At 38.1% G+C, this 22,935-nt stretch overlaps 1 protein-coding gene across 12 annotated transcripts in view; it reads left to right on the top strand.

The window, feature by feature from the left end:
- Nucleotides 1-22,935, top strand: part of Wdr62 (WD repeat domain 62) — a 697,795-nt gene that overhangs the window by 404,616 nt on the left and 270,244 nt on the right. For all 12 annotated transcript variants that reach the window (XM_070087131.1, XM_070087133.1, XM_070087132.1 and 9 more), the window contains 3 exons: nucleotides 14,264-14,442; nucleotides 15,048-15,201; nucleotides 16,169-16,303. In XM_070087131.1, coding sequence (XP_069943232.1) covers nucleotides 14,264-14,442; nucleotides 15,048-15,201; nucleotides 16,169-16,303 — 468 coding nt within the window. The remainder of the gene's footprint in view (nucleotides 1-14,263; nucleotides 14,443-15,047; nucleotides 15,202-16,168; nucleotides 16,304-22,935) is intronic.

Below are 22,935 nucleotides of genomic sequence, written 5' to 3'. Positions count from 1 at the left end.
TAAAATGTTTAAAGTATTAACCAGTTTGATGTTAAACATTTATTATAAAAATATTCATTACTTGCTTGCATTGCTTATGCAATTTGCAGGATTCTGAAATGGTAATTTATTTATGCTTTATGGCTTTTTTATAATTAACTCTCTCACTGTTGTGACACCTGAAAGTAAAAGTGCTGACAGTGTCATGATTTTAAGAAAAAATCTGAAATGGTAGAGAATCTTTTTCTGAAAGTAATGACACCAAAAATATTAAATTTGTTGGAAAACTTAGTGAATTACATGAGCACAAAGTTGGTGGTCTAAGCGCAAGTTACACATTGATAATTTTGCCCATTGTGAGTGCTTATTCAATTATCAGAACTATGCTATAAAGTGCACAGAAGTTGGTAATTTAGCCAGAGTTACATAAAATTCAACAAATTCCAATTTAAAACAGAGTCCAAAATAAACACTAAATGTATTCCACACACTAAAACAACTTAAACTCTGTTGATTAATCGTGTCTCCGGGCCTCTCTCATATTACACTTCCCTCCATTTTTAATCTGTTATTATGCAAAAAATTTACGTTTTACCCTATTTCTTGGATTAATAAAGTATAACTAAAAATGATTGGTCATGATTTAGGGCATTCCAACAATTGAAGCAGATATAGTAGAAACCCATAAAACAGACCTGGGGAAGCATACCCTTTCTCAGGATAATTGTTAAGAATCTCATATTTCTGCTGCTTTGAGGCATATTTCAAATTACTGGTCCTGAAACCAACTATTATTTCATCTTGTGTTCTATCAATGTATGCTATAAGATAGCCAAAACCAAAAGAACCATATGGGAGGGCCCTGCTTATACACCAGGTTAGGTTCCAGGCTACCACTGCAAAGTGAATTGCCCTTTTTTTCTCATTTAAATGCATATAGAGTAGGGGCTCGCTTTATGGCATTCCGCTAATACAAACTTTACAAATCATGACCAAAACTTGCTGTATGGCTCCCCCACCTGACTTTCTAATACGGTCACTGCATCCCACCCAGTTTGTTTACATTCTTCATGTGCTCTGTGACCACAGTGTCTCTCCATTATGTCTGGAAACTTTCCAGAATTTCGAGTATTTTAAAGTTATTTCATGTTTTATATTTTCTTTCTTTCAACACACTGGCCGTATCCCACCGAGGTGGGGTGGCCCAAAAGGAAAAACGAAAGTTTCTCCTTTTACATTTAGTCGCCTCTTACAACACGCATGGCTTACGGAGGAAGAATTCTGTTCCACTTCCCCATGGAGGTAAGAGGAAATAAACAAGAACAGGAACTAGTAAGAAAATAGAAGAAAACCCAGAGGGGTGTGTATATACTATATGCATGTACATGTATGTGTAGTGTGACCTAAGTGTAAGTAGAAGTAGCAAGACATACCTGAAATCTTACATGTTTATGAGACAGACAAAAGACACCAGCAATCCTACCATCATGTAAAACAATTACAGGCTTTCATTTTACACTCACTTGGCAGGACGGTAGTACCTCCCTGAGCGGTTGCTGTCTACCAACCTACTACCTAGGATGTTTTATATTTACTCTGATAATTATACTTACGAGTACCTGTACTGAAATAAACTTACACACAATTCTGGCATGCAGGTACACATTAAAATCACTAAGAGTGTCTTATTAGTCTTGAGGATGCCATATTAATAATGATAATAATAATACACAATCACTCTGAGGCGTATTAAATGTCATTTTTTTTTTTTAACAAGTCAGCCGTCTCCCACTGAGGCAGGGTGACCCAAAATGAAAGAAAATCCCCAAAAAGAAAATACTTTCATCATCATTCAACACTTTCACCTCACTCATACATAATCACTGTTTTTGCAGAGGTGCCCAGAAGACAACAGTTTAGAGGCATATACGTATAAAGATATACACGTATCCCTTCAAACTGCCGATATCCCATACCCTTCCTTTAAAGTGCAGGCACTGTACTTCCCATCTCCAGTACTCAAGTTCAGCTATATAAAAATAACCGGTTTCCCTGAATCTTTCTTCTTTCAACACACCGGCCGTATCCCACCGAGGTGGGGTGGCCCAAAAGGAAAAACGAAAGTTTCTCCTTTTACATTTAGTAATATATACAGGAGAAGAGGTTACTAGCCCCTTGCTCCCGGCATTTTAGTTGCCTCCTACAACACGCATGGCTTACGGAGGAAGAATTCTGTTCCACTTCCCCATGGAGATAAGAGGAAATAAACAAGAATAAGAACTAGAAAGAAAATAGAAGAAAACCCAGAGGGGTGTGTATATATGTGCTTGTACATGTATGTGTAGTGTGACCTAAGTGTAAGTAGAAGTAGCAAGACGTACCTGAAATCTTGCATGTTCATGAGACAGAAAAAAGGACACCAGCAATCCTACCATCATGTAAAACAATTACAGGCTTTCGTTTTACACTCACTTGGCAGGACGGTAGTACCTCCCTGGGCGGTTGCTGTCTACCAACCTACTACCTAGGATGTTTTATATTTACTCTGATAATTATACTTACGAGTACCTGTACTGAAATAAACTTACACACAATTCTGGCATGCAGGTACACATTAAAATCACTAAGAGTGTCTTATTAGTCTTGAGGATGCCATATTAATAATGATAATAATAATACACAATCACTCTGAGGCGTATTAAATGTCATTTTTTTTTTTTAACAAGTCAGCCGTCTCCCACTGAGGCAGGGTGACCCAAAATGAAAGAAAATCCCCAAAAAGAAAATACTTTCATCATCATTCAACACTTTCACCTCACTCATACATAATCACTGTTTTTGCAGAGGTGCCCAGAAGACAACAGTTTAGAGGCATATACGTATAAAGATATACACGTATCCCTTCAAACTGCCGATATCCCATACCCTTCCTTTAAAGTGCAGGCATTGTACTTCTCATATCCAGTACTCAAATCCGGCTATATAAAAATAACCGGTTTCCCTGAATCCCTTCACTAAATATTACTCTGCTCACACCCCAACAGCTCATCAGGTCCCAAATATCATTCGTCTCCATTCACTCCTATCTAACACGCTCATGCATGCTTGCTGGAAGTCCAAGCCCCTCACCCACAAAACCTCCTTTACCCCTCCCTCCAATCTTTTCGAGGACGACCCTTTCTTCCCCTACAGATTTATACACTCTTCGTGTTGTTCTACTTAGATCCATTCTCTCTAAATGACCAAACCACCTCAACAACCCCTCTTCAGCCCTCTGACTAATACTTTTATTAACTCCACACCTTCTCCTAATTTCCACACTCTGAATTCTCAGCATAATATTTACACCACACATTGCCCTTAGACAGGTCATCTCCACCGCCTCCTCGCTGCAGCATTTACAACCTAAGCTTCACACCCATATAACAGTGTTGGAACCACTATACTTTTATACATTCCCTTCTTTGCCTCCATAGATAATGTGTTTTTATCTCCACAAATACGTCAGTGAACCACTCACCTTTTTTCCTTCATCAATTCCATGTTTAACCTCATCCTTCATACATCTATCCGATGAAACGTCAACTCCCAAATATCTGAAAACATTCACTTCTTCCATACTCCTCCTCTCCAATTTGATATCCAGTTTTTCTTTATCTAAATGATTTGATACCCTCATCGCCTTACTCTTTTCTATGTTCAATTTCAACTTTCTACCTTTACACACACTCCCAAACTCGTCCATTAACCTTTGCAACTTTTCTTTAGAATCTCCCATAAGCACAGTATCAGCAGCAAAAAGTAACTGTGTCAGTTCCCATTTTGTATTTGATTCCCCATAATTTAATCCCACCCCTCTCCCCCAACACCCTAGCATTTACTCTTTTACAACCCCATCTATAAATATATTAAACAACCATGGTGACATTACACATCCCTGTCTAAGACCTACTTTTACCGGGAAGCAGTCTCCCTTTCTCCTCCACATGCTAACCCACTTTTCACATCCAACCTTTATTTTACTCCACATAATCCTTGAATTAATACATTTATACTCCCTCTTTTCCTGCCATAGCTTAACCTTTAACATTATTGCTACTCCTTCTTTAGCTCTAACTCTATTTGAAACTCGTGACCTATTCCCATTTACTTCTCTCCACTGAAACTCTCCCACCCCCTTCAGCTTTGTTTCGCTTAAAGCCAGGACATCCAGCTTCTCATTCATAACATCCACAATCATCTCTTTCTTATCATTCACACAACATCCATGCACATTCAGACATCTCACTTTGACAATTTTCTTCTTAATTTTAGTAATCTGTACAGGAAAAGGGGTTACTAGCCCTTTGTTCCCGGCATTTTAGTTGACTTTTACAACATGCATGGCTTACGGAGGAAAGATTCTTATTCCACTTCCCCATGAATATAAAAGGAAAAGTAATAACAAGAACTGTTAAGATAAAATCAAAGAAAACTCAGATGAGTGTGTATAAACATGTACATGTATGTGTAGTGTGACCTAAGTGTAAGTTGAAGTAGCAAGACGTATCTGTAATATTGTATATTTATGCGACGTTCAAAAGACACCAGCAATCCTACCATCATGTAAAACAATTACAGGCACTCGTTTTACACTCACTTGGCAGGACGGTAGTATCTCCCTGGGTGGCTGCTGTCTGCCAACCTACTACCTATATTTAAATGTCATATATTAAGTTAATATAAACGTCTTGCTACTTCTACTTACACTTAGGTCACACCACACATACATGTACACGTTTATACACACTCATCTGAGTTTTCTTTGTTGTTATCTTAATAGTTCCTGTTCTTATTATTTTTCCTTTTATATCCATGGGGAAGTGGAATAAGAATCTCTCCTCTGTAAGCCATGCGTGTTGTAAAAATCTACTAAAATGCCGGGAACAATGGGCTAGTAACACCTTTTCCTGTACAGATTACTAAAAAAGGAAGGAAATTGTCAAAGTGGGATGTCTGAATGTGCGTGGATGTTGTGCAAATGATAAAAAAGAAGATTATTGTGGATGCTATGAATGAGAAGAAGCTAATGTCCTGGCTTGAAGTGAAACAAAGCTGAAGGGGATGGGAGAGTTTCAGTTGAGAGAAGTAAATGGGAATAGTTCAGGGGTTTCAAATCAAGTTAGAGCTGAAGAAGGAGTAGCAATAGTGTTGAAGGATAAGCTATGGCAGGAAAAGAGGGAGTATAAGTGTATTAACTCAAGGATTATGTGGAGTAAAATGAAGGTTGGATGTGAAAACTTGGTTAGAGTAGGCATATATGCACCTGGTAAAGAGAGAAGTGTAGAGGAGAGAGAGGTTTTGGGAAATGTTGAGTGAGTGTGTGGCGAGTTTTGAACCAAGTGTGAGAGTACTGGTGGTTGGGGATTTCAACGCTAAAGTGGGTAAATTTGGGGTGCCAGGGGTAAATGAACATGGGAAGCCTTTAATTGAGTTGTGTAGAAAGAGGATTGGTAATAAGTAATACATATTTTATGAAAAAGAGGATAAATAAATATACAAGATATGATATAGCATGTAATGAAAGTAGTTTATTAAATTATATATTGGTGGATAAAAGGTTGATGGGTAGGCTTCAGGATGTACATGTTTATAGAGGGGCAACTGATATATCGGATCATTATTTAGTTGTAGCTACAGTTAGAGTAAGAGGTAGATGAGACAAAAGGAAAATGGCAACAAGTAAGAGAGAGGTGAATGTGTATAAACTAATGGAGGAAGAAGTTCGGGTGAGATATAAGCAACTTTGACAGAAAAGTAGGCTAGTGAAAGTATGAGTAGTGGGGGAGAAAGGGTTGAAGAGGGTTGGAATAGTTTTAAAAATGTAGTAATAGAATGTGGGGCAAAAGTTTGTGGCTATAGGAAGGTGGGTGCAGGAGGAAAGAGGAGTGATTAGTGGAATGATGAAGTAAAGGGTGTGATAAAAGAGAAAAAGGTAGCTTATGAGAGGTTTTTGCAAAGCAGAAGTGTTATAAGAACAGCAGAGTATATGGAGAGTAAAAGAAAGGTGAAGAGAGTGGTGAGAGAGTGTAAAAGGAGAGCAGATGATAGAGTAGGAGAGGCACTGTCAAGAAATTTCGATGAAAATAAGAAAAAAATTTGGATTGAGATAAACAAGTTAAGAAAGCCTAGGGAACGAATGGATTTGTCAGTTAAAAACAGAGTAGGGGAGTTAGTAGATGCGGAGGTGGAGGTATTGGGTAGATGGCGGGAATATTTTGAGGAACTTTTAAATGTCGACGAAGAAAGGGAGGCGGTAATTTCATGCACTGGCCAGGGAGGTATCCCTTCTTCTAGGAGTGAAGAAGAGCAGGATGTGAGTGTGGGGGAGGCGTGTGAGGCATTACATAGAATGAAAGGGGGTAAAGCAGCTGGAACTGACGGGATCATGACAGGAATGTTGAAAGGGGGGGGTATTCTTTGTTCAGTAAATGTATAAAAGAGGGGAAGGTACCTAGGGATTGGCAGAGAGCATGTATAATTCCTTTATATAAAGGGAAGGGGGACAAAAGGGATTGTAAAAATTATAGAGGAATAAGTTTACTGAGTGAGCAAGGGGCTAGTAACCCCCTTCTCCTGTATATATTACTAAATGTAAAATAAGAAACTTTCATTTTTCCTTTTCCGGCCGTATCTCACCTTATCTGGTGGGATGCGACCGGTGTGTTGAAAGAAAGAAGTTTACTGACTATACCAGGAAAAGTGTATGGTAGGGTTATTATTGAAAATTAGAGGCAAGGCAGAATGTAGGATTGCGGATGAGCAAGGAGGATTTAGAGTGTGTATGGGATGTGTAGATCAAGTGTTCACATTGAAGCATATATGTGAACAGTATTTAGGTAAAGGTAGGGAAGTTTTCATTGCATTTATGGATTTAGAAAAGGCATTTGATAAGAGTGGATAGGGGAGCAATATGGCAGATGTTGCAAGTATATGGAATTGGTAGTAAGTTACTAAATGCTGTAAAGAGTTTTTATGAGGATAGCGAGGCTCAGGTTAGGGTGTATAGAAGAGAGGGAGACTACTTCCCGGTAAGAGTAGGTCTTAGACAAGGATGTGTAATGTCACCATGGTTGTTTAATATATTTATAGATGGGGTTGTAAAAGAAGTATATGCTAGGGTTTTGGGGAGAGGGATGGGATTAAATTATGGGGAGTCAAATTCAAAATGGGAATTAACACAGTTACTTTTTGCTGATGATATTGTGCTTATGGGAGATTCTAAAGTAAGTTGCACAGGTTAGTGGGAGAGTGTAAAGGTAGAAAGTTGAAAGTGCACATAGGAAAGAGTAAGGTGATGAGGGTATGAAATGATTTAGATAAAATTGGAGAGGAGGAGTATGGAAGAAGTGAATGTTTTCAGATATTTGGGAGCTGACGTGTCAGCAGATGGATTTACGAAGGATGAGGTTAACCATAGAATTGATGAAGGAAAAAAGGTGAATGGTGCATTGAGGTATATGTGGAGACAAAAAACATTATTTATGGAGGCAAAGAAGGGAATGTATGAAAGTATAGTGGTTCCAACTCTCTTATATGGGTGTGAAGTTTGGGCTGTAAATGCTGCAGTGAGGAGGTGGTGGAGATGTCCTGTCTAACGGCAATGTGTGGTGTAAATATTATGCAAAGAATTTGGAGATTGGAAATTAGGAGAAGGTGTGGAGTTAATAAAAGTATTAGTCAGAGGGCTGAAGAGGGATTGTTGAGGTGGTTTGGTCATTTAGAGAGAATGGATCAAAGTAGAACGACATGGAGAGCATATAAATCTGTAGGGAAAGGAAGGCGGGATAGGGGTTGTCCTCAGAAAGTTTGGAGGGAGGGGGTAAGGGAGGTTTTGTGGGCGAGGGGCTTGGATTTCCACCAAGCATGCGTGAGCATGTTAGATAGGAGTGAATGGAGACGAATGGTATTTGTGATCTGATGAGCTGTTGGAGTGTGAGCAGGGTAATATTTAGTGAAGGGATTCAGGGATACCAGTTATTTTTATATAGCCAGACTTGAGTACTGGAAATGGGAAGTACAATGCCTGCACTTTAAAGGAGGGGTTTGGGATATTGGCAGTTTGGAGGGATGTGTTGTATATCTTTATGCATGTATAGTCCCTTAATATAAAGGGAAGTGGGACAAAAGAGATTGTAAAAATTATAGAGGAATAAGTTTACTTAGTATACCAGGAAAAGTGTATGGTAGGGTTATTATTGAAAATTAGTGGCAAGGCAGAATGAAGGATTGCAGATGAGCAAGGAGGTTTTAGAGTGGGTAGGGGATGTGTAGATCAAGTGTTTACATTGAAGCATATATGTGAACAATATTTAGGTAAAGGTAGGGAAGTTTTCATTGCATATATGGATTTAGAAAAGGCATTTGATAAGAGTGGATAGGGGAGCAATGTGGCAGATGTTGCAAGTATATGGAATTGGCAGTAAGTTACTAAAGGCTGTAAAGAGTTTTTATGAGGATAGTGAGGCTCAGGTTAGGGTGTGTAGAAGAGAGAGAGACTACTTCTCGGTAAAAGTAGGTCTTAGACAGGGATGTGTAATGTCACCATGGTTGTTTAATATACACCGACCAACTGGTCGTAAGTCAAAATGGACGTAAGTCGAACCTTTGAAAATTGCCGACGTACTGGGTAGGGCATCGTGTCAAACCTTTCCTATATAAATTACCTACATAGTACTGTAATGTAATGTACAATCATTATTTCATTCTTTTTACCATAATTTACTTCTATTGTTATATTTTAATTATTTATGTACTGTATAGTATAATGTATACATATTAGTGAACTGTATTGTAAATTTTACATCGCATGCAGTATCATGTTACTGTTATCCTGGCCCTAAGCGAAACAAAGCTGAAGGGAGTAGGGGAGTTTCGGTGGGGGGGAAATAAATGGGATTAAATCTGGAGTATCTGAGAGAGTTAGAGCAAAGGAAGGGGTAGCAGTAATGTTGAAGGATCAGTTATGGAAGGAGAAAAGAGAATATGAATGTGTAAATTCAAGAATTATGTGGATTAAAGTAAAGGTTGTATGCGAAAAGTGGGTCATAATAAGCGTGTATGCACCTGGAGAAGAGAGGAATGTAGAGGAGAGAGAGAGATTTTGAGAGATGTGAAGTGAATGTATAGGAGCCTTTGAACCAAGTGAGAGAGTAATTGTGGTAGGGGATCTGAATGCTAAAGTAGGAGAAACTTTTAGAGAAGGTGTGGTAGGTAAGTTTGGGGTGCCAGGTGTAAATGATAATGGGAGCCCTTTGATTGAACTTTGTATAGAAAGGGGTTTAGTTATAGGTAATACATATTTTAAGAAAAAGAGGATAAATAAGTATACAAGATATGATGTAGGGCGAAATGACAGTAGTTTGTTGGATTATGTATTGGTAGATAAAAGACTGTTGAGTAGACTTCAGGATGTACATGTTTATAGAGGGGCCACAGATATATCAGATCACTTTCTAGTTGTAGCTACACTGAGAGTAAAAGGTAGATGGGGTACAAGGAGAATAGAAACATCAGGGAAGAGAGAGGTGAAGGTTTATAAACTAAAAGAGGAGGCAGTTAGGGTAAGATATAAACAACTATTGGAGGATAGATGGGCTAATGAGAGCATAGGCAATGGGGTCAAAGAGGTATGGGGTAGGTTTAAAAATGTAGTGTTAGAGTGTTCAGATGTTTGTGGTTACAGGAAAGTGGGTGCGGGAGGGAAGAGGAGCGATTGGTGGAATGATGATGTAAAGTGAGTAGTAAGGGAGAAAAAGTTAGCATATGAGAAGTTTTTACAAAGTAGAAGTGATGCAAGGAGGGAAGAGTATATGGAGAAAAAGAGAGAGGTTAAGAGAGTGGTGAAGCAATGTAAAAAGAGAGCAAATGAGAGAGTGGGTGAGATGTTATCAACAAATTTTGTTGAAAATAAGAAAAAGGTTTCAGAGTGGGTAAGGGATGTGTAGATCAAGTGTTTACATTGAAGCATATATGTGAACAGTATTTAGATAAAGGTAGGGAAGTTTTTATTGCATTTATGGATTTAGAAAAGGCATGTGATAGAGTGGATAGGGGAGCAATGTGGCAGATGTTCCAAGTATATGGAATAGATGGTAAGTTACTAAATGCTGTAAAGAGTTTTTATGAAGATAGTGAGGCTCAGGTTAGGGCGTGTAGAAGACAGGGAGACTACTTCCTAGTAAAAGTAGGTCTTGGACAGGGATGTGTAATGTCACCATGGTTGTTTAATATATTTATAGATGGGGTTGTAAAAGAAGTAAATGCTAGGGTGTTCGGGAGAGGGGTGGGATTAAATTATGGGGAATCAAATACAAAATGGGAATTGACACAGTTACTTTTTGCTGATGATACTGTACTTATGGGAGATTCTAAAGAAAAATTGCAAAGGTTATTGGATGAGGTTGGGAGTGTGTGTAAAGGTAGAAAGTTAAAAGTGAACGTAGAAAAGAGTAAGGTGATGAGGGTATCAAATGATTTAGATAAAGAAAAATTGGATATCAAATTTGGGGATGAGGCATATGGATGAAGTGAATGTTTTCAGATACTTGGGAGTTGACGTGTCGGCAGATGGATTTATGAAGGATGAGGTTAATCATAGAATTGATGAGGGAAAAAAGGTGAGTGGTGCATTGTGGTATATGTTATCTATGGAAGCAAAGAAGGGAAAGTATGAAAGTATAGTAGTACCAACACTCTTATATGGGTGTGAAGTTTGGGTTGTGAATGCAGCAGCGAGGAGGCGGTTGTTGGCAGTGGAGATGTCCTGTCTAAGGGCAATGTGTGGTGTAAATATTATGCAGAAAATTCGGAGCGTGGAAATTAGGAGGTGTGGAGTTAATAAAAGTATTAGTCAGAGGGCTGAAGAGGGGTCATTGAGGTGGTTTGGTCATTAAAATAATATCAAAGATGGTTGACACAAATGCACTACCATTATAGTATGCTGCTCACTTAGTGACGAATTCGTTTACCGACGTGGTCTTAGGAATGGTACTTCATCGTTAAGTGAGGAGAGGATGTACAGTTTCTCTGGTGGTGTTGTAATAGAGAAAACGTGTTAGTCATATTTATTGTACACTCCTTTTTGCTTGCCCGGCTAAAACAACTCACAATTATGTCAGGTTTGTTTTACTATGTGCTTTGTTTATATGATATGTAGTATGTTTCTTGTATAATTTTCCAAAAAAGTCATAGATGGATTAATGAAAATGTCTATAATAACTTAATAAACGACTTAAAGCATCCTTGAGTGATTATTATTGTTGCGTCTTCAACACTATTGAGATACTCTTAGCTACTCTCTCACCTGGCTTAGTTATGCCAACTTTATAACAATGCCAATTATTGATTTTATTGTACCTACACACCAGTACAGTGTGTAAGTTTATTTAGGTACAGGTACACATAAGTGCAATTATCAATAGTATCTCAGTACTATCACAGCCATAGACATACCCTGGTTACTGAGTTTAATCATTTCTAACTTTGCACTTAAGGTAAGGGAGCCTTATGACTCCTCTTTTTATCACAACTACCCTTAGATGTCATTGTAACACAATATGAGTATATATATACGGTACACAATTACGTTAAAACACTTGAAACTTTGGAAAGTTTTCAGACATAATTGAGAGACGTGGAGCTCATGGAGGATGTAAAAAAACTGAGAGTGGATGGGTGGTGCACGGACACCTTAATAGCAAATCAGGAACCATATGAACAAATTCTTGGGTATACTAATTTAAGATGTCTGTATTAGCGAAGGACTGTAAAGTAGGGCTGTCCTGTACTGGAAAACACTTCAAAGTTGCTATTGTAAACCAAACACAAAGGTATACAGTACTGTTCACACTCACTGGACAGACCCATTCTCCTATGTCTAGCCCAAAATTTACTGCTCACATCATATTTAAGGGTGCTGAGCTTGAAATGTTAGTGAGACTGACATCAATAATATAGATTTAGAAATGAGACAGTGAAAGGGCTAAAAATTATTTCTCTGAATTCTTAAGAAAAAATAAAATAATTTGAGCTGTGTACTATCATACATTTATTTAAAGGCTGATAGTATCTACATCACATCTTATGAGTGTTTTTCTTAAGGACATTTTTACCAAAGGTAATGAAGTCATGCTGTATGTAAAATGGGAACACTACATAGAAACTGAATTTTATTTAATTTAACATTTTCTTTTACACAGGCTTATCAAATATAAAGTAAATACACAGTATTGGTTGCTTGTAGAAGGGGAAGGTGACAGAAAAGTGAGGTTGAGATAAAGGATCATGCACATAAAGATAAAGATAGGTTAAGTGATGATACAGTATACATGGTGAGGTAACTGGGAACAGCCATGGGGGTGGGGGTAATGGGGAAGGGGGGGAGGATGTTCTAAAGCCCTCCCAAGAGGCAAAATCTTTTTACTTTTCAAATAATGAATAATTTTCATTGTATTATATTGGCCAGTGACCACAAAAGCATGATAGGTTAACCCTTTCAGGGTCCAGACCCCCAATTTGAAACTTTTTGAAATGGTAGAGAATATTTCTCTGAAGGTAATAAAACAAAAAGTACCAAATTTGATGGAAAATTGACGAAATTACGCTATTGCAAATTTTGCTGCCCTGTAAGATCTTATGTTAGTATTACCTAGCCTTGAATGGTCCGTCAAGATGATAGGAATGCAGGTCTTTCACGACTGCAGAGATGAGGGATAGCTGCCTGGGTGTAGCTACAATAAGGTACGTAGATCATGGGTGAGGTCTCTTAACCTGGTTAGGTTCCTCTCCTTCAAACTGTCTCTGTAGTTGCCAGATGACCCTAGCTGGCAGACCAAGCTAGAAAGAGGCAAAAGTTAACCACTGCTCAATAAATCACTCCATGATAAGTGTAAGGTATTTAAAAGAACGGTGAGGATTTAAAGACGAAGATTTTTAAACATGAACGTCAAGGCAGATGAACTAAGTCTCAAGATTAGATAAAAGTGAAGCTTTTAACTAATATATCAAATAAAACAAGAGCAGAGGCATTTTACTTAAAGATGTGTTGGGAGCTGCAAGTCAAGTGATTATCAATTTGGTCGGAGTCCCACACATCACTTTTCAGTGTGGAGAAAGGGGGAATGGATAGCAGGAGGTAGACACTGACTCACAAAATGGTAATGACACGATTGCAAACAAACCATACCATGGGCGGGATTTGAACCCGCGGTCAGAGAGTCTCAAAACTCCAGACCGTCGTGTTAGCCACTGGACCAGCTAGCCACAATAAGATTCGTCCAACTAGGTATATTTCTACACCATAGGAAGGTTAGCATAGGCACCACTGTGACCACAAATGCAAGTTTTTACAGACGAATCTCCAGCTAGCGTGGCCATGACGAACTCTAGCTCAAGTCCCCTCACTGCTGTCAACATGACTCACGAAATCGTAATGACCGCGGGTTCAAATCCCGCCCGTGGTATGGCTAGACACTGTCCCTACTTTAACAAGCAGACTGCCAATCAAACTATCGTCATCATATATTCGCTCGCTACTCCTATCTGTTGAACTTTTCCATCACACTCCCCCATACCAAGACTTACAGTCAAGGAATACACCTACCATCCGACCTACGACCAAGCTTGGTTCCGACCAGCCGGTCGTAAGTCAAAATGGACGTAAGTCAAACTTTACTACTGAATATCAACATCACATTTTTGTAATGACTTTATTTTATTGTTTTATTTTGGTATTTCATTTTTTACTTTACTTTTTATGCTGTTAGTACTGTATTTTATACTGTAAGGTTTAGGATAAACACTCTGCACAACACAAACAGTTACTTATTTCCCAGAAATTTGGCATATAAAACATGGTTGTAAGTTGAGTAGTCGTATGTCGAGCAGTCATATGTCGAGCAAGTTGTAAGTCGGATGGTAGGTGCACTGTTGCTACCTTCTTATTGCCATCTCTATCACTATTGCGTCACTTTTTCCACCACTGCTGCACATCCCTTCCCCTTGACTACTACAGCAGTACTATTCCTCCTGTCCCCACCCCCTCATATATATTCTGGCTCACTTTCCTTGGAGCTTGTATGTGTCTAGTTAATAGTCCAAATAGGACTGAAACATCTTCATAAGTTCCAGTCTTCTATGTGCAGGTTACTTGTGTAATATTCCAGTCACAGTATTGTGCCTTTTTATTTTTGTATGCTACAGTATGCTTTAGGCCTTTTGCCAGCCTGCTTTTGTTTTTCCTTAGGAACTCCTCAAAACGTTGTATGTGGATCCAGAGCTGCTATTCATCAAAGATACGGATGTCAGCCCCCAAGGTGGAGACAGAAACGACACATCATATGATTCTCGTAATGGTGTGAGATGCATTAGAGTTAGTCCTGATGGTAAACATCTGGCATCTGGAGATCGAGCAGGAAACATCAGGTTAGGTGGAAAATGTGATTGATGCATGTAACTATAGCTATTTTTTCATCACAAGTTGCTTCTTAATTTTTTGCTGTAAGAGCTAAGTATTGTTGTTTGTATTTGGAGGCTTTGTACATCAGTCGAGATTTGCAGTGTTTTTTCAATTAATAAAGAGTACATTATTTATATATTCATCTTCAACATACACACTTTCTACTTGTGAAATTGTGTATTACTGTAGTTCAGTTCTTTTATGGCTTTTCTCCATGTTTGAGTTTCACTGCTTGGAAAAAGTGAAAAATGGAATGCTCTGACACAGCTGATGCATGATGTGAATCAAATAATAAGTTTATTTCTGACTAATTACATAATGCAGTATTTCCTTCATTCACATTAAAATGTCCACATGAGAATAGCTATTGAGTCACCTCAACCTGTTTGACATCTTCTTTGACTACATCATTTAACTGAAGGAGAGGGTGAGGGAGAGGAATGAGGAGGGGGGGAGAGTAAGTGAGGAGGAAAGTGGAAGAAGCATTATATACCATGTTAGGTTTCTTACATGTTAAATGTCTTTTCTTTGCTTTTCATTTAAATTTTAACACATGCTTCTCTCTTGTCAGAGTACACGAGTTGCAGTTCCTTGACGAACTGTGTAAAATAGAAGCTCATGATGCAGAAGTGTTAAGTTTAGAGTACTCCCGTCCTGATACTGGTCACAGGTTTCTGGCCTCTGCATCTCGTGATAGACTGATTCATGTGTTTGCTGTAGACCAGGTGAGAATTGTGCATGTGTTCTGTATTGAAGGAATTTTATATTTTTTATTAAAAATGCATAGCATACAATATTGCTTCTTGACAATATTAATAAAGACTTTAAAAAAGGAGCAGCTGTAACATTTGGTGAAAAGTTATAACTTGTTGAAATGCTTTTGGATGGGTTTCCCATTAATAATAGTAACAACTTCAGAAGAAATGAAACAGTTGGGAGAATGAGTGTGTAAGAATAATAAAGGAATAATGCTTTAGTATATTTAGTAAAGTTCATGGAAGAATTAATATTAGGAGTGATGGGAAACTCAGAAAATATGATTGCAGTACAGTAGAACAGTGTATTTAGAAAGAAAAGCATTTGCAGAGCAGGTTTGTATTGAAGCACATAAGCTGTTTGCTGCACTTATGCATTTTGGAAAAGATTTTCATGAGGTGGATAGAAGAGCAACATGGTTTTGGTTGCAGTTTTGTGAAACAGATAATAAGTTGTTGAAAGTTGTAGGAGTCTCGATGAGGAGAGTGAGGCTCAGGCATTGGAGAGGAGGAGAATATTTTACAGTAAAAGTGGTTGGTTTTGAAGAAGTAATTTTGAGTATACCTTTTTACCTGTTGTTATTGTTACACAGTGAGTCCACATACTGGGTCTTCTAAACTTCTAAACTGCCATATCTGAGTGCCTCTGCAAAAAGTGATTTTGTGTGAGTGAGGTGAAAGGGTTGAATGATGATGAAAGTATTTTTTTGAAGGGGATTTTCTTTCTTTTTGGGTCACCCTGCCTCGGTGGGAGATGGCCGACTTGTTGGGAAAAAAAAAAATGTATACTTGTAACAATGTAATAAGAAGTTATGTCTTTTTTTTTTTTCTACAACAGCATTCTTTTATATATTAAACTTATTAGATTGTTGTAAATATTTAACATTGATAATATTATGTAGTATATTGTACTGATGATAGATTTTATCATTTATAGGATTACAGCTTTGTGCAAACTTTAGATGATCATTCTTCAGCTATAACGTCAGTAAGATTTTATCAAAGCCAGGGTGCTCTACAGATGGTGTCCTGTAGTGCTGACCGATCCATTATCTTTCGTAGTGCCACAGTGGTAAGTCTTCACTCCTATAAACTAATGATTGTTGCAGATAAAATAATATAGCAGCTATAGCTTGCAGTATAGATATACCATTTTGATAGAAGTTATCACTGTTATAGTTTTTAAATTAATGTATAGTAACTGAAAGCCTAATTTTATATATGTATTTCCTGTATGGTATTTTAATTTGGGCAACATCTCCTTTTCATGTTACTATTATATATATATGCCTGAACAGCATTCTTTCTTTTCTTTCCTATAACTGTTTATTTTTTATTTATTATCTCCTGCTTGTAATTACCTATTTGAGTTTACAGGATTGACTTCGATCTCTTGGTTCTGCCTTTTGACTAATGATGTTATATACCCTTATCACATATATTTCTGAACCCCCATATGGAGTCTGCTTCCAGTATGTCATTGCTCACTTTATTTCACTTCTATGGTTTCCCTTGTAATTTCCAACCATGTCCTTTTATTATTACAGATCTGGTAGGAAGGTTTTCTTATCTACACTGTCTGTGCCACTTAATACTTTTTTTTTTTCTCGAGTGAGATATCTGACTATCTTTTCTTTATGAGGATAGACTCCTTTTTTTTTGTGGTGGGAAAGATTATTGCTTTCATCAGTGCTTCGGTCAGCACTGACTGTGTAGGGTGGCCATGACCATGGCTGCAGAGGTAAAATCCTGCTCCAGTGTTTGCCAGGCCTAGAGAGATGTGTACTTCTTGTTTCCTCTTCTCTCCAAGTTGATCTTACCTCTGGAACTATGGCCCATTGGAAAGTTACTCATCATTGGTGTGTGGATAAAGGTAAAACTAAGGGCTCATTTTTTATCATATTTGGCAAGGATCATGAAGGCATCATTGATGTAACACCCTTTTAGTCTTGTGGCTGTTGACAGGCCCTCTGATGAATACTTGCACATACAGTTGCATTATCCAGTAGGCCATTATCACATTTAATGTGCTCATTGCTGGGTAAGGGTATAGAAAGAGTGTTAAGAGAGGCAGCCATTTCTTCAAGGGTCCTCAGTCTGGAGTTTTCTGCTTCTGCCATCCTTTAATCTTATCACCCTAATCAGTTCTGGACATCCAGAGTACAGCATCACTAAGACAGCCCTTATGAAGATAGGATATCAGCATGGCAAAAACACTACCCTTGACAAGAATAAGATTAACTTTTTCCTTGAAATAAACCAATAAAATTTATTACCCTTTAGGCAAATTCATAAGAGAACTCTGGAAAAAATGAGGCTTGTGTCTCAAGAAGTCTCATGGGTGGCTAGAGAGAAGTGGCATGTATTGACAACATAGTCTTTTTACCTACCAATGGCACTTTGGTCAGGACCAAGAGACCCCTCAGTAAGGGGCAACCTCACATGCATGGCGCGCAAGCGAGAAAAAAAATATTGAAAAATTATGGAAACTGAGTTAATCATATAGAAAAATAGCTTAACTCTTTGACAACACAATGGTACAAGAATCAATGTTCTTCGACGTTCCTACAAGGAATTACAGTCATTTATATCGTGTATGGTGACACTGCTGCTATCAGCATGACTGCTCACATCGTGTAAATTTTTTAGGAATTTTTTCCGTTTTTTTGGGGCTATTCCTTGTATTATTCTTTCTAATACAATAATTGACGATTTGGCATTGTATGAGAGTGGGCGGTAGGAATTCCCGCTGTTGAGAGAGGCAGGAGAAAATACTTAAATATAAGCTAATATCAACTCTACGGCTTATTTTTCTATCACAATTGATCTAATGTGAAATAAACACTATAAATAGCATAGAAACTTGTTATATACTCTTGAATGAATTAAATAGGCCATAATATTGGGAGGGTCTACCAGCCATATCGCACATAAAATCTTTTCCCCTCCTTCCTATAATATATTCTTTGGCCTCGAGTAAGAGAAAAATGGAGTTTTAGTGAAGCTAACTGCACTAGAATACTAGTTTCTTAAGAAAAACACTGAAACATAAGCAATTTTCTCAGAAATTTTTTTTTTTCCCTGAGGCAGGTGGCCAGCCTGCATTCCAGGCGAATGTCTCGGAAGTAACTTATTGACTTAGTTTACTCCATAGAGGATTTACTATTGAATTAAATGAAATAATATTCACAGGAATTGTAAAAGAGTGATTGTTCTTAATTTTAATGGTGCACTTTTGGAAATATTCCAAATATTTTGGGATCTGTGTGGGAGCCAAGGGCAGATATTTTGTAACAGTCATACAACTTACAAACTTTATTTTTTTGTCTAATAAAGATAAGATATTTACAGGGAAGTGCACCACTTAAAAACCGTATTAGCATTGTTCTCTCGGTACCAAGTCCCCAAACAACCTTACGTAGTGCCATATAGGCCCTATAACTTGCATTGCCCTAAAAAAAATAAGCAGATCATAGCTAAGAGACATAACGGCCCCTGGCTTACAAACAGCATCCTCAAATCCATTAATAAAAAAAACCTATATGAAAAGCAGTACAGATCTGGGCTAATACCTAGGGACCAGACAAAACGCTACTCATCAATGCTAACCAGCCTGATAAGGTCAGAAAAAACTGTATTATGAAAATAGATTATGTAGCATAAAAGGTGATATGAAAAAGACCTGGAAAACCTTATCTGAAATTCTAGGAACTAAAAAGATATCCAAAAACAGAATAATCAACCTAACAAAACTAGATGAACCCCTCCTCCAACCAACTGATACTGCCAACAAACTTAATGTCTTCTTCTCGGCCATAGGAAAAAATCTAGTGAGCAGAATCCCAAGCTCAAACACTCAACCAAAAGACTACCTCACTGTCAGCTACCCAAATACTCAATTTTTATCACCAGCTAACCCAACTGAAATCTCCCTCATCATCAAAACACTTAAGAACAAGGCAGGAGACCTAAGTAACTTACCATCTTTTATGTATAAAAAAAGCTTCTCATGTACTGTCACCAATTATTGCAATTCTCTTTAACAATTCCATTGAATCCTCCACCTTCCCATCAATTCTCAAAATAGCAAGGGTCACCCTGATCCACAAAGGAGGTGATCCAACTGACCTGAACATCTACAAACTTATATCTAGCTTACCTCTACTTTCTAAAATCTTGAAAAAATTAATTCATAAACAAGTCTTTTCCTACCTAGTCTCCATCAACATACTCAACCCCAGTCAATTTGGATTCAGGCCGAAAAAAAGCACGAGCGATGCTATAATACACTTGCTAGAAATAATATATACGGCACTTGAAAAAAAAACGCCCTCTGGGAATCTTCATCGATCTACGAAAAGCTTTTGATACAGTTGATCGTGACTTACTGCACCTAAAGTTATCTCATTATGGAATAAGAGGGCACTCTCTCAACTACCTAAAGTCATACCTTAGCAACAGCAACCAGTATGTATACACAAATGGAGCTAACTCTACCACACAACTAGCCACTGTTGGTGTCCCACAAGGTAGTGTCCTTGGCCCACTTTTCTTTCTTATTTACATCAATGATCTACCAAATGCATCTAAATTCCTCAAACCCATATTATTTGCAGATGACACTACTTACGTCTTCTCTCACCCAAATCCACTGACACTAACACTACCTGCTGAATTACAGAATATATCTACCTGGATGATGACCAACAAGCTTACTCTTAATATAGACAAAACCTACTTCATACAGTTTGGAAAAAGGGCTTCAAATGTACGACTTAACATAATGATAAATGGATTGACCATTTCTAGACTCATGGAGGGTGAATTTTTGGGACTCCACCTTGACAGCAGTCTCAAATTTCAGACACACATACGGCAAATTTCTAAGAAAGTCTCTAAGACAGTAGTCGTTCTATCGAAGATAAGGCACTGTGTACCGCAATCAGCTCTACTTGTTCTGTACCACTCACTCATTTACTCCTACCTCACCTATGGAGTCTGTGCATGGGCTTTTTTTTTTTTTTTTTTTTTTTTTTTTTTTTTTTTTTTTTTTTTTTTTTTTAACAAGTTGGCCATCTCCCACCAAAAAGAAAGTGCTTTCATCATCAACACTTTCACCTCACTAATACATAATCACTGTTTTTGCAGAGGTTCTCAGAACACAACAGTTTAGAAGCGTACACGTGTAAAGATATACAACATATCCCTCCAAACTGCCAGTATCCCAAACCCCTCCTTTAGAGTGCATGCATTGTACTTCCCATTTCCAGTACTCAAGTCCGGCTATAAAAAAAAAACGGTTTCCCTGAATCCCTTAACTAAATATTACCCTGCTCACACCCCAACAGCTCATCAGGTCCCAAATACCATTCATCTCCATTCACTCCTATCTAACATGCTCACGCATTCTTGCTGGAAGTCCATGCACCTCTCGAACAAAACGTCCTTTACTGCCTCCCTCCAACTTTTTTGAGGACGATCCCTACCCTGCCTTCCTTCCCCTACAGATTTATACACTCGGCATGCCATTCTACTTTGACCAAACCGCCTCAACAACCCCTCTTCAGCCCTCTGAGTAATACTTTTATTAACTTCACACCTTCTCCTAATTTCCATACTCTGAATTCTCTGCATAATATTTACACCACACATTGCCCTTAGACAGGATATCTCCACTGCCTCTAACCGCCTCCTCGGTGCAGCATTTACAACCCAAGCTTCACACCCATGTAAGAGTGTTGTTACCACTACACTTTCATACATTTCCTTCTTTGCCTCCATAGATAATGTTTTTTGTCTACACATATACCTCAATGCATCACTCGACTTTTTTTCCTTCATCAATTCTGTGGTTAACCTCATGCTTCATAAATCCAACCACTGACACGTCAACTCCCAATTATCTAAAAATTCACTTCTTCCATACTACTACTATCCAATTTGATATCCAATTTTTCTTTATCTAACTCTTTTCTATGTTCACTTTCAACTTTCTACCTTTACACACACTCCCAAACTTGTCTACTAACCTTTGCAAGTTTTCTTTAGAATCTCCCATAAGCACAGTGTCATCAGCAAAAAGTAACTGTGTCAATTCCTATTATGTATTTGATTCCCCATAATTTAATCCCACCCCTCTCCTGAACACCCTAGCATTTACTTCTTTTACAACCCCATTTATAAATATATTTAACAACCATGGTGACATACACATCCCTGTCTAAGACCGACTTTTACTGGGAAGTAATCTCCCTGTGCACTACACACCCTAACCTGAGCCTCACTATCCTCATAAAAACTCTTTACAGCATTTAGTAACTTACTACCCATTACATATACTTGCAACATCTGCCACATTCCTCTCCTATCCACTCTATCATATGCCTTTTCTAAATCCATAAATGCAATGAAAACTTCCCTACCTTTATCTAAATACTGTTCACATATATGCTTCAATGTGAACACTTGATCTACACATCCCCTACCCACTCTTAAACCTCCTTGTTCGTCAGCAATCTTACATTCTGTCTTGCCTCTAATTCTTTCAATAATAACCCTTCCATACACTTGTCCTGGTATACTCAGTAAACTACTTCTTTCTTCTTTCAACACACCGGCCATATCCCACTGAGATGAGGTGGCCCAAAAGGAAAAACGAAAGTTTCTCCTTTAACATTTAGTAATATATACAGGAGAAGGGGTTACTAGTCCCTTGCTCCCGGCATTTTAGTTGCCTCTTACAACACGCATGGCTTACAGAGGAAGAATTCTGTTCTACTTCCCCATGGAGATGAGAGGAAATAGACAAGAACAAGAACTGGAAAGAAAATAGAAGAGAACCCAGAGGGCTATGTATAAATATGCTTGTACATGACATGTATGTGTAGTGTGACCTAAGTGTAGGTAGAAGTAGCAAGACATACCTGAAATATTGCATGTGTATGAGACAGAAAAAAGGATACCAGCAATCCTACCATCATGTAAAACAATTACAGGCTTTCGTTTTACACTCACTTGGCAGGACAGTAGTACCTCCCTGGGCAGTTGCTGTTTACCAACCTACTACCTACACTCAGTAAACTTATTCCTCTATAATTTTTACAATCTCTTTTATCTCCCTTCTTTTTATATAAAGGAATTATACATGCTCTCTGCCAATCTCTAGGTACCTTCCCTTCTTTCATACATTTATTAAACAAAAATACCAACCACTCCAACATTATATCTCTCCCCTGCTTTTAATGTTTCTGTCATGATCCCATCAGTTCCAACTGCTTTACCCCCTTTCATTCTACGTAATGCCTCGAACACCTCCCCCACACTCACATCCTGCTCTTCTCTCCTAAAAGATGGTATACTTCCCTGGCCATTACATGAAATTACCGCCTCCCTTTCTTCGTCGACATTTAAAAGTTCCCCAAAATATTTCCGCCATCTACTCATTACCTTCATCTCCCCATCTACTAACTCCCCTACTCTGTGTTAACTGACAAATCCATTCGTTCTCTAGGCTTTCTTAACTTGTTTATCTCACTCCAAATTTTTTTCTCATTTTCAACAAAATTTCTTGAGAGTGCCTCTCCCACTCTCATCTGCTCTCCTTTTACTCTCTCTCACCACTCTCTTCACCTTTCTTTTACTTTGCATATACGTACTCTGCTTTTCTTATAACACTTCTGCTTTGTAAAAACCTCTCATAAGCTA

This window comes from Cherax quadricarinatus, chromosome 21, assembly GCF_038502225.1.
Source record: "Cherax quadricarinatus isolate ZL_2023a chromosome 21, ASM3850222v1, whole genome shotgun sequence".
Lineage (NCBI taxonomy): Eukaryota > Metazoa > Arthropoda > Malacostraca > Decapoda > Parastacidae > Cherax > Cherax quadricarinatus.
This window is presented reverse-complemented; position numbering and strand designations above follow the sequence as displayed.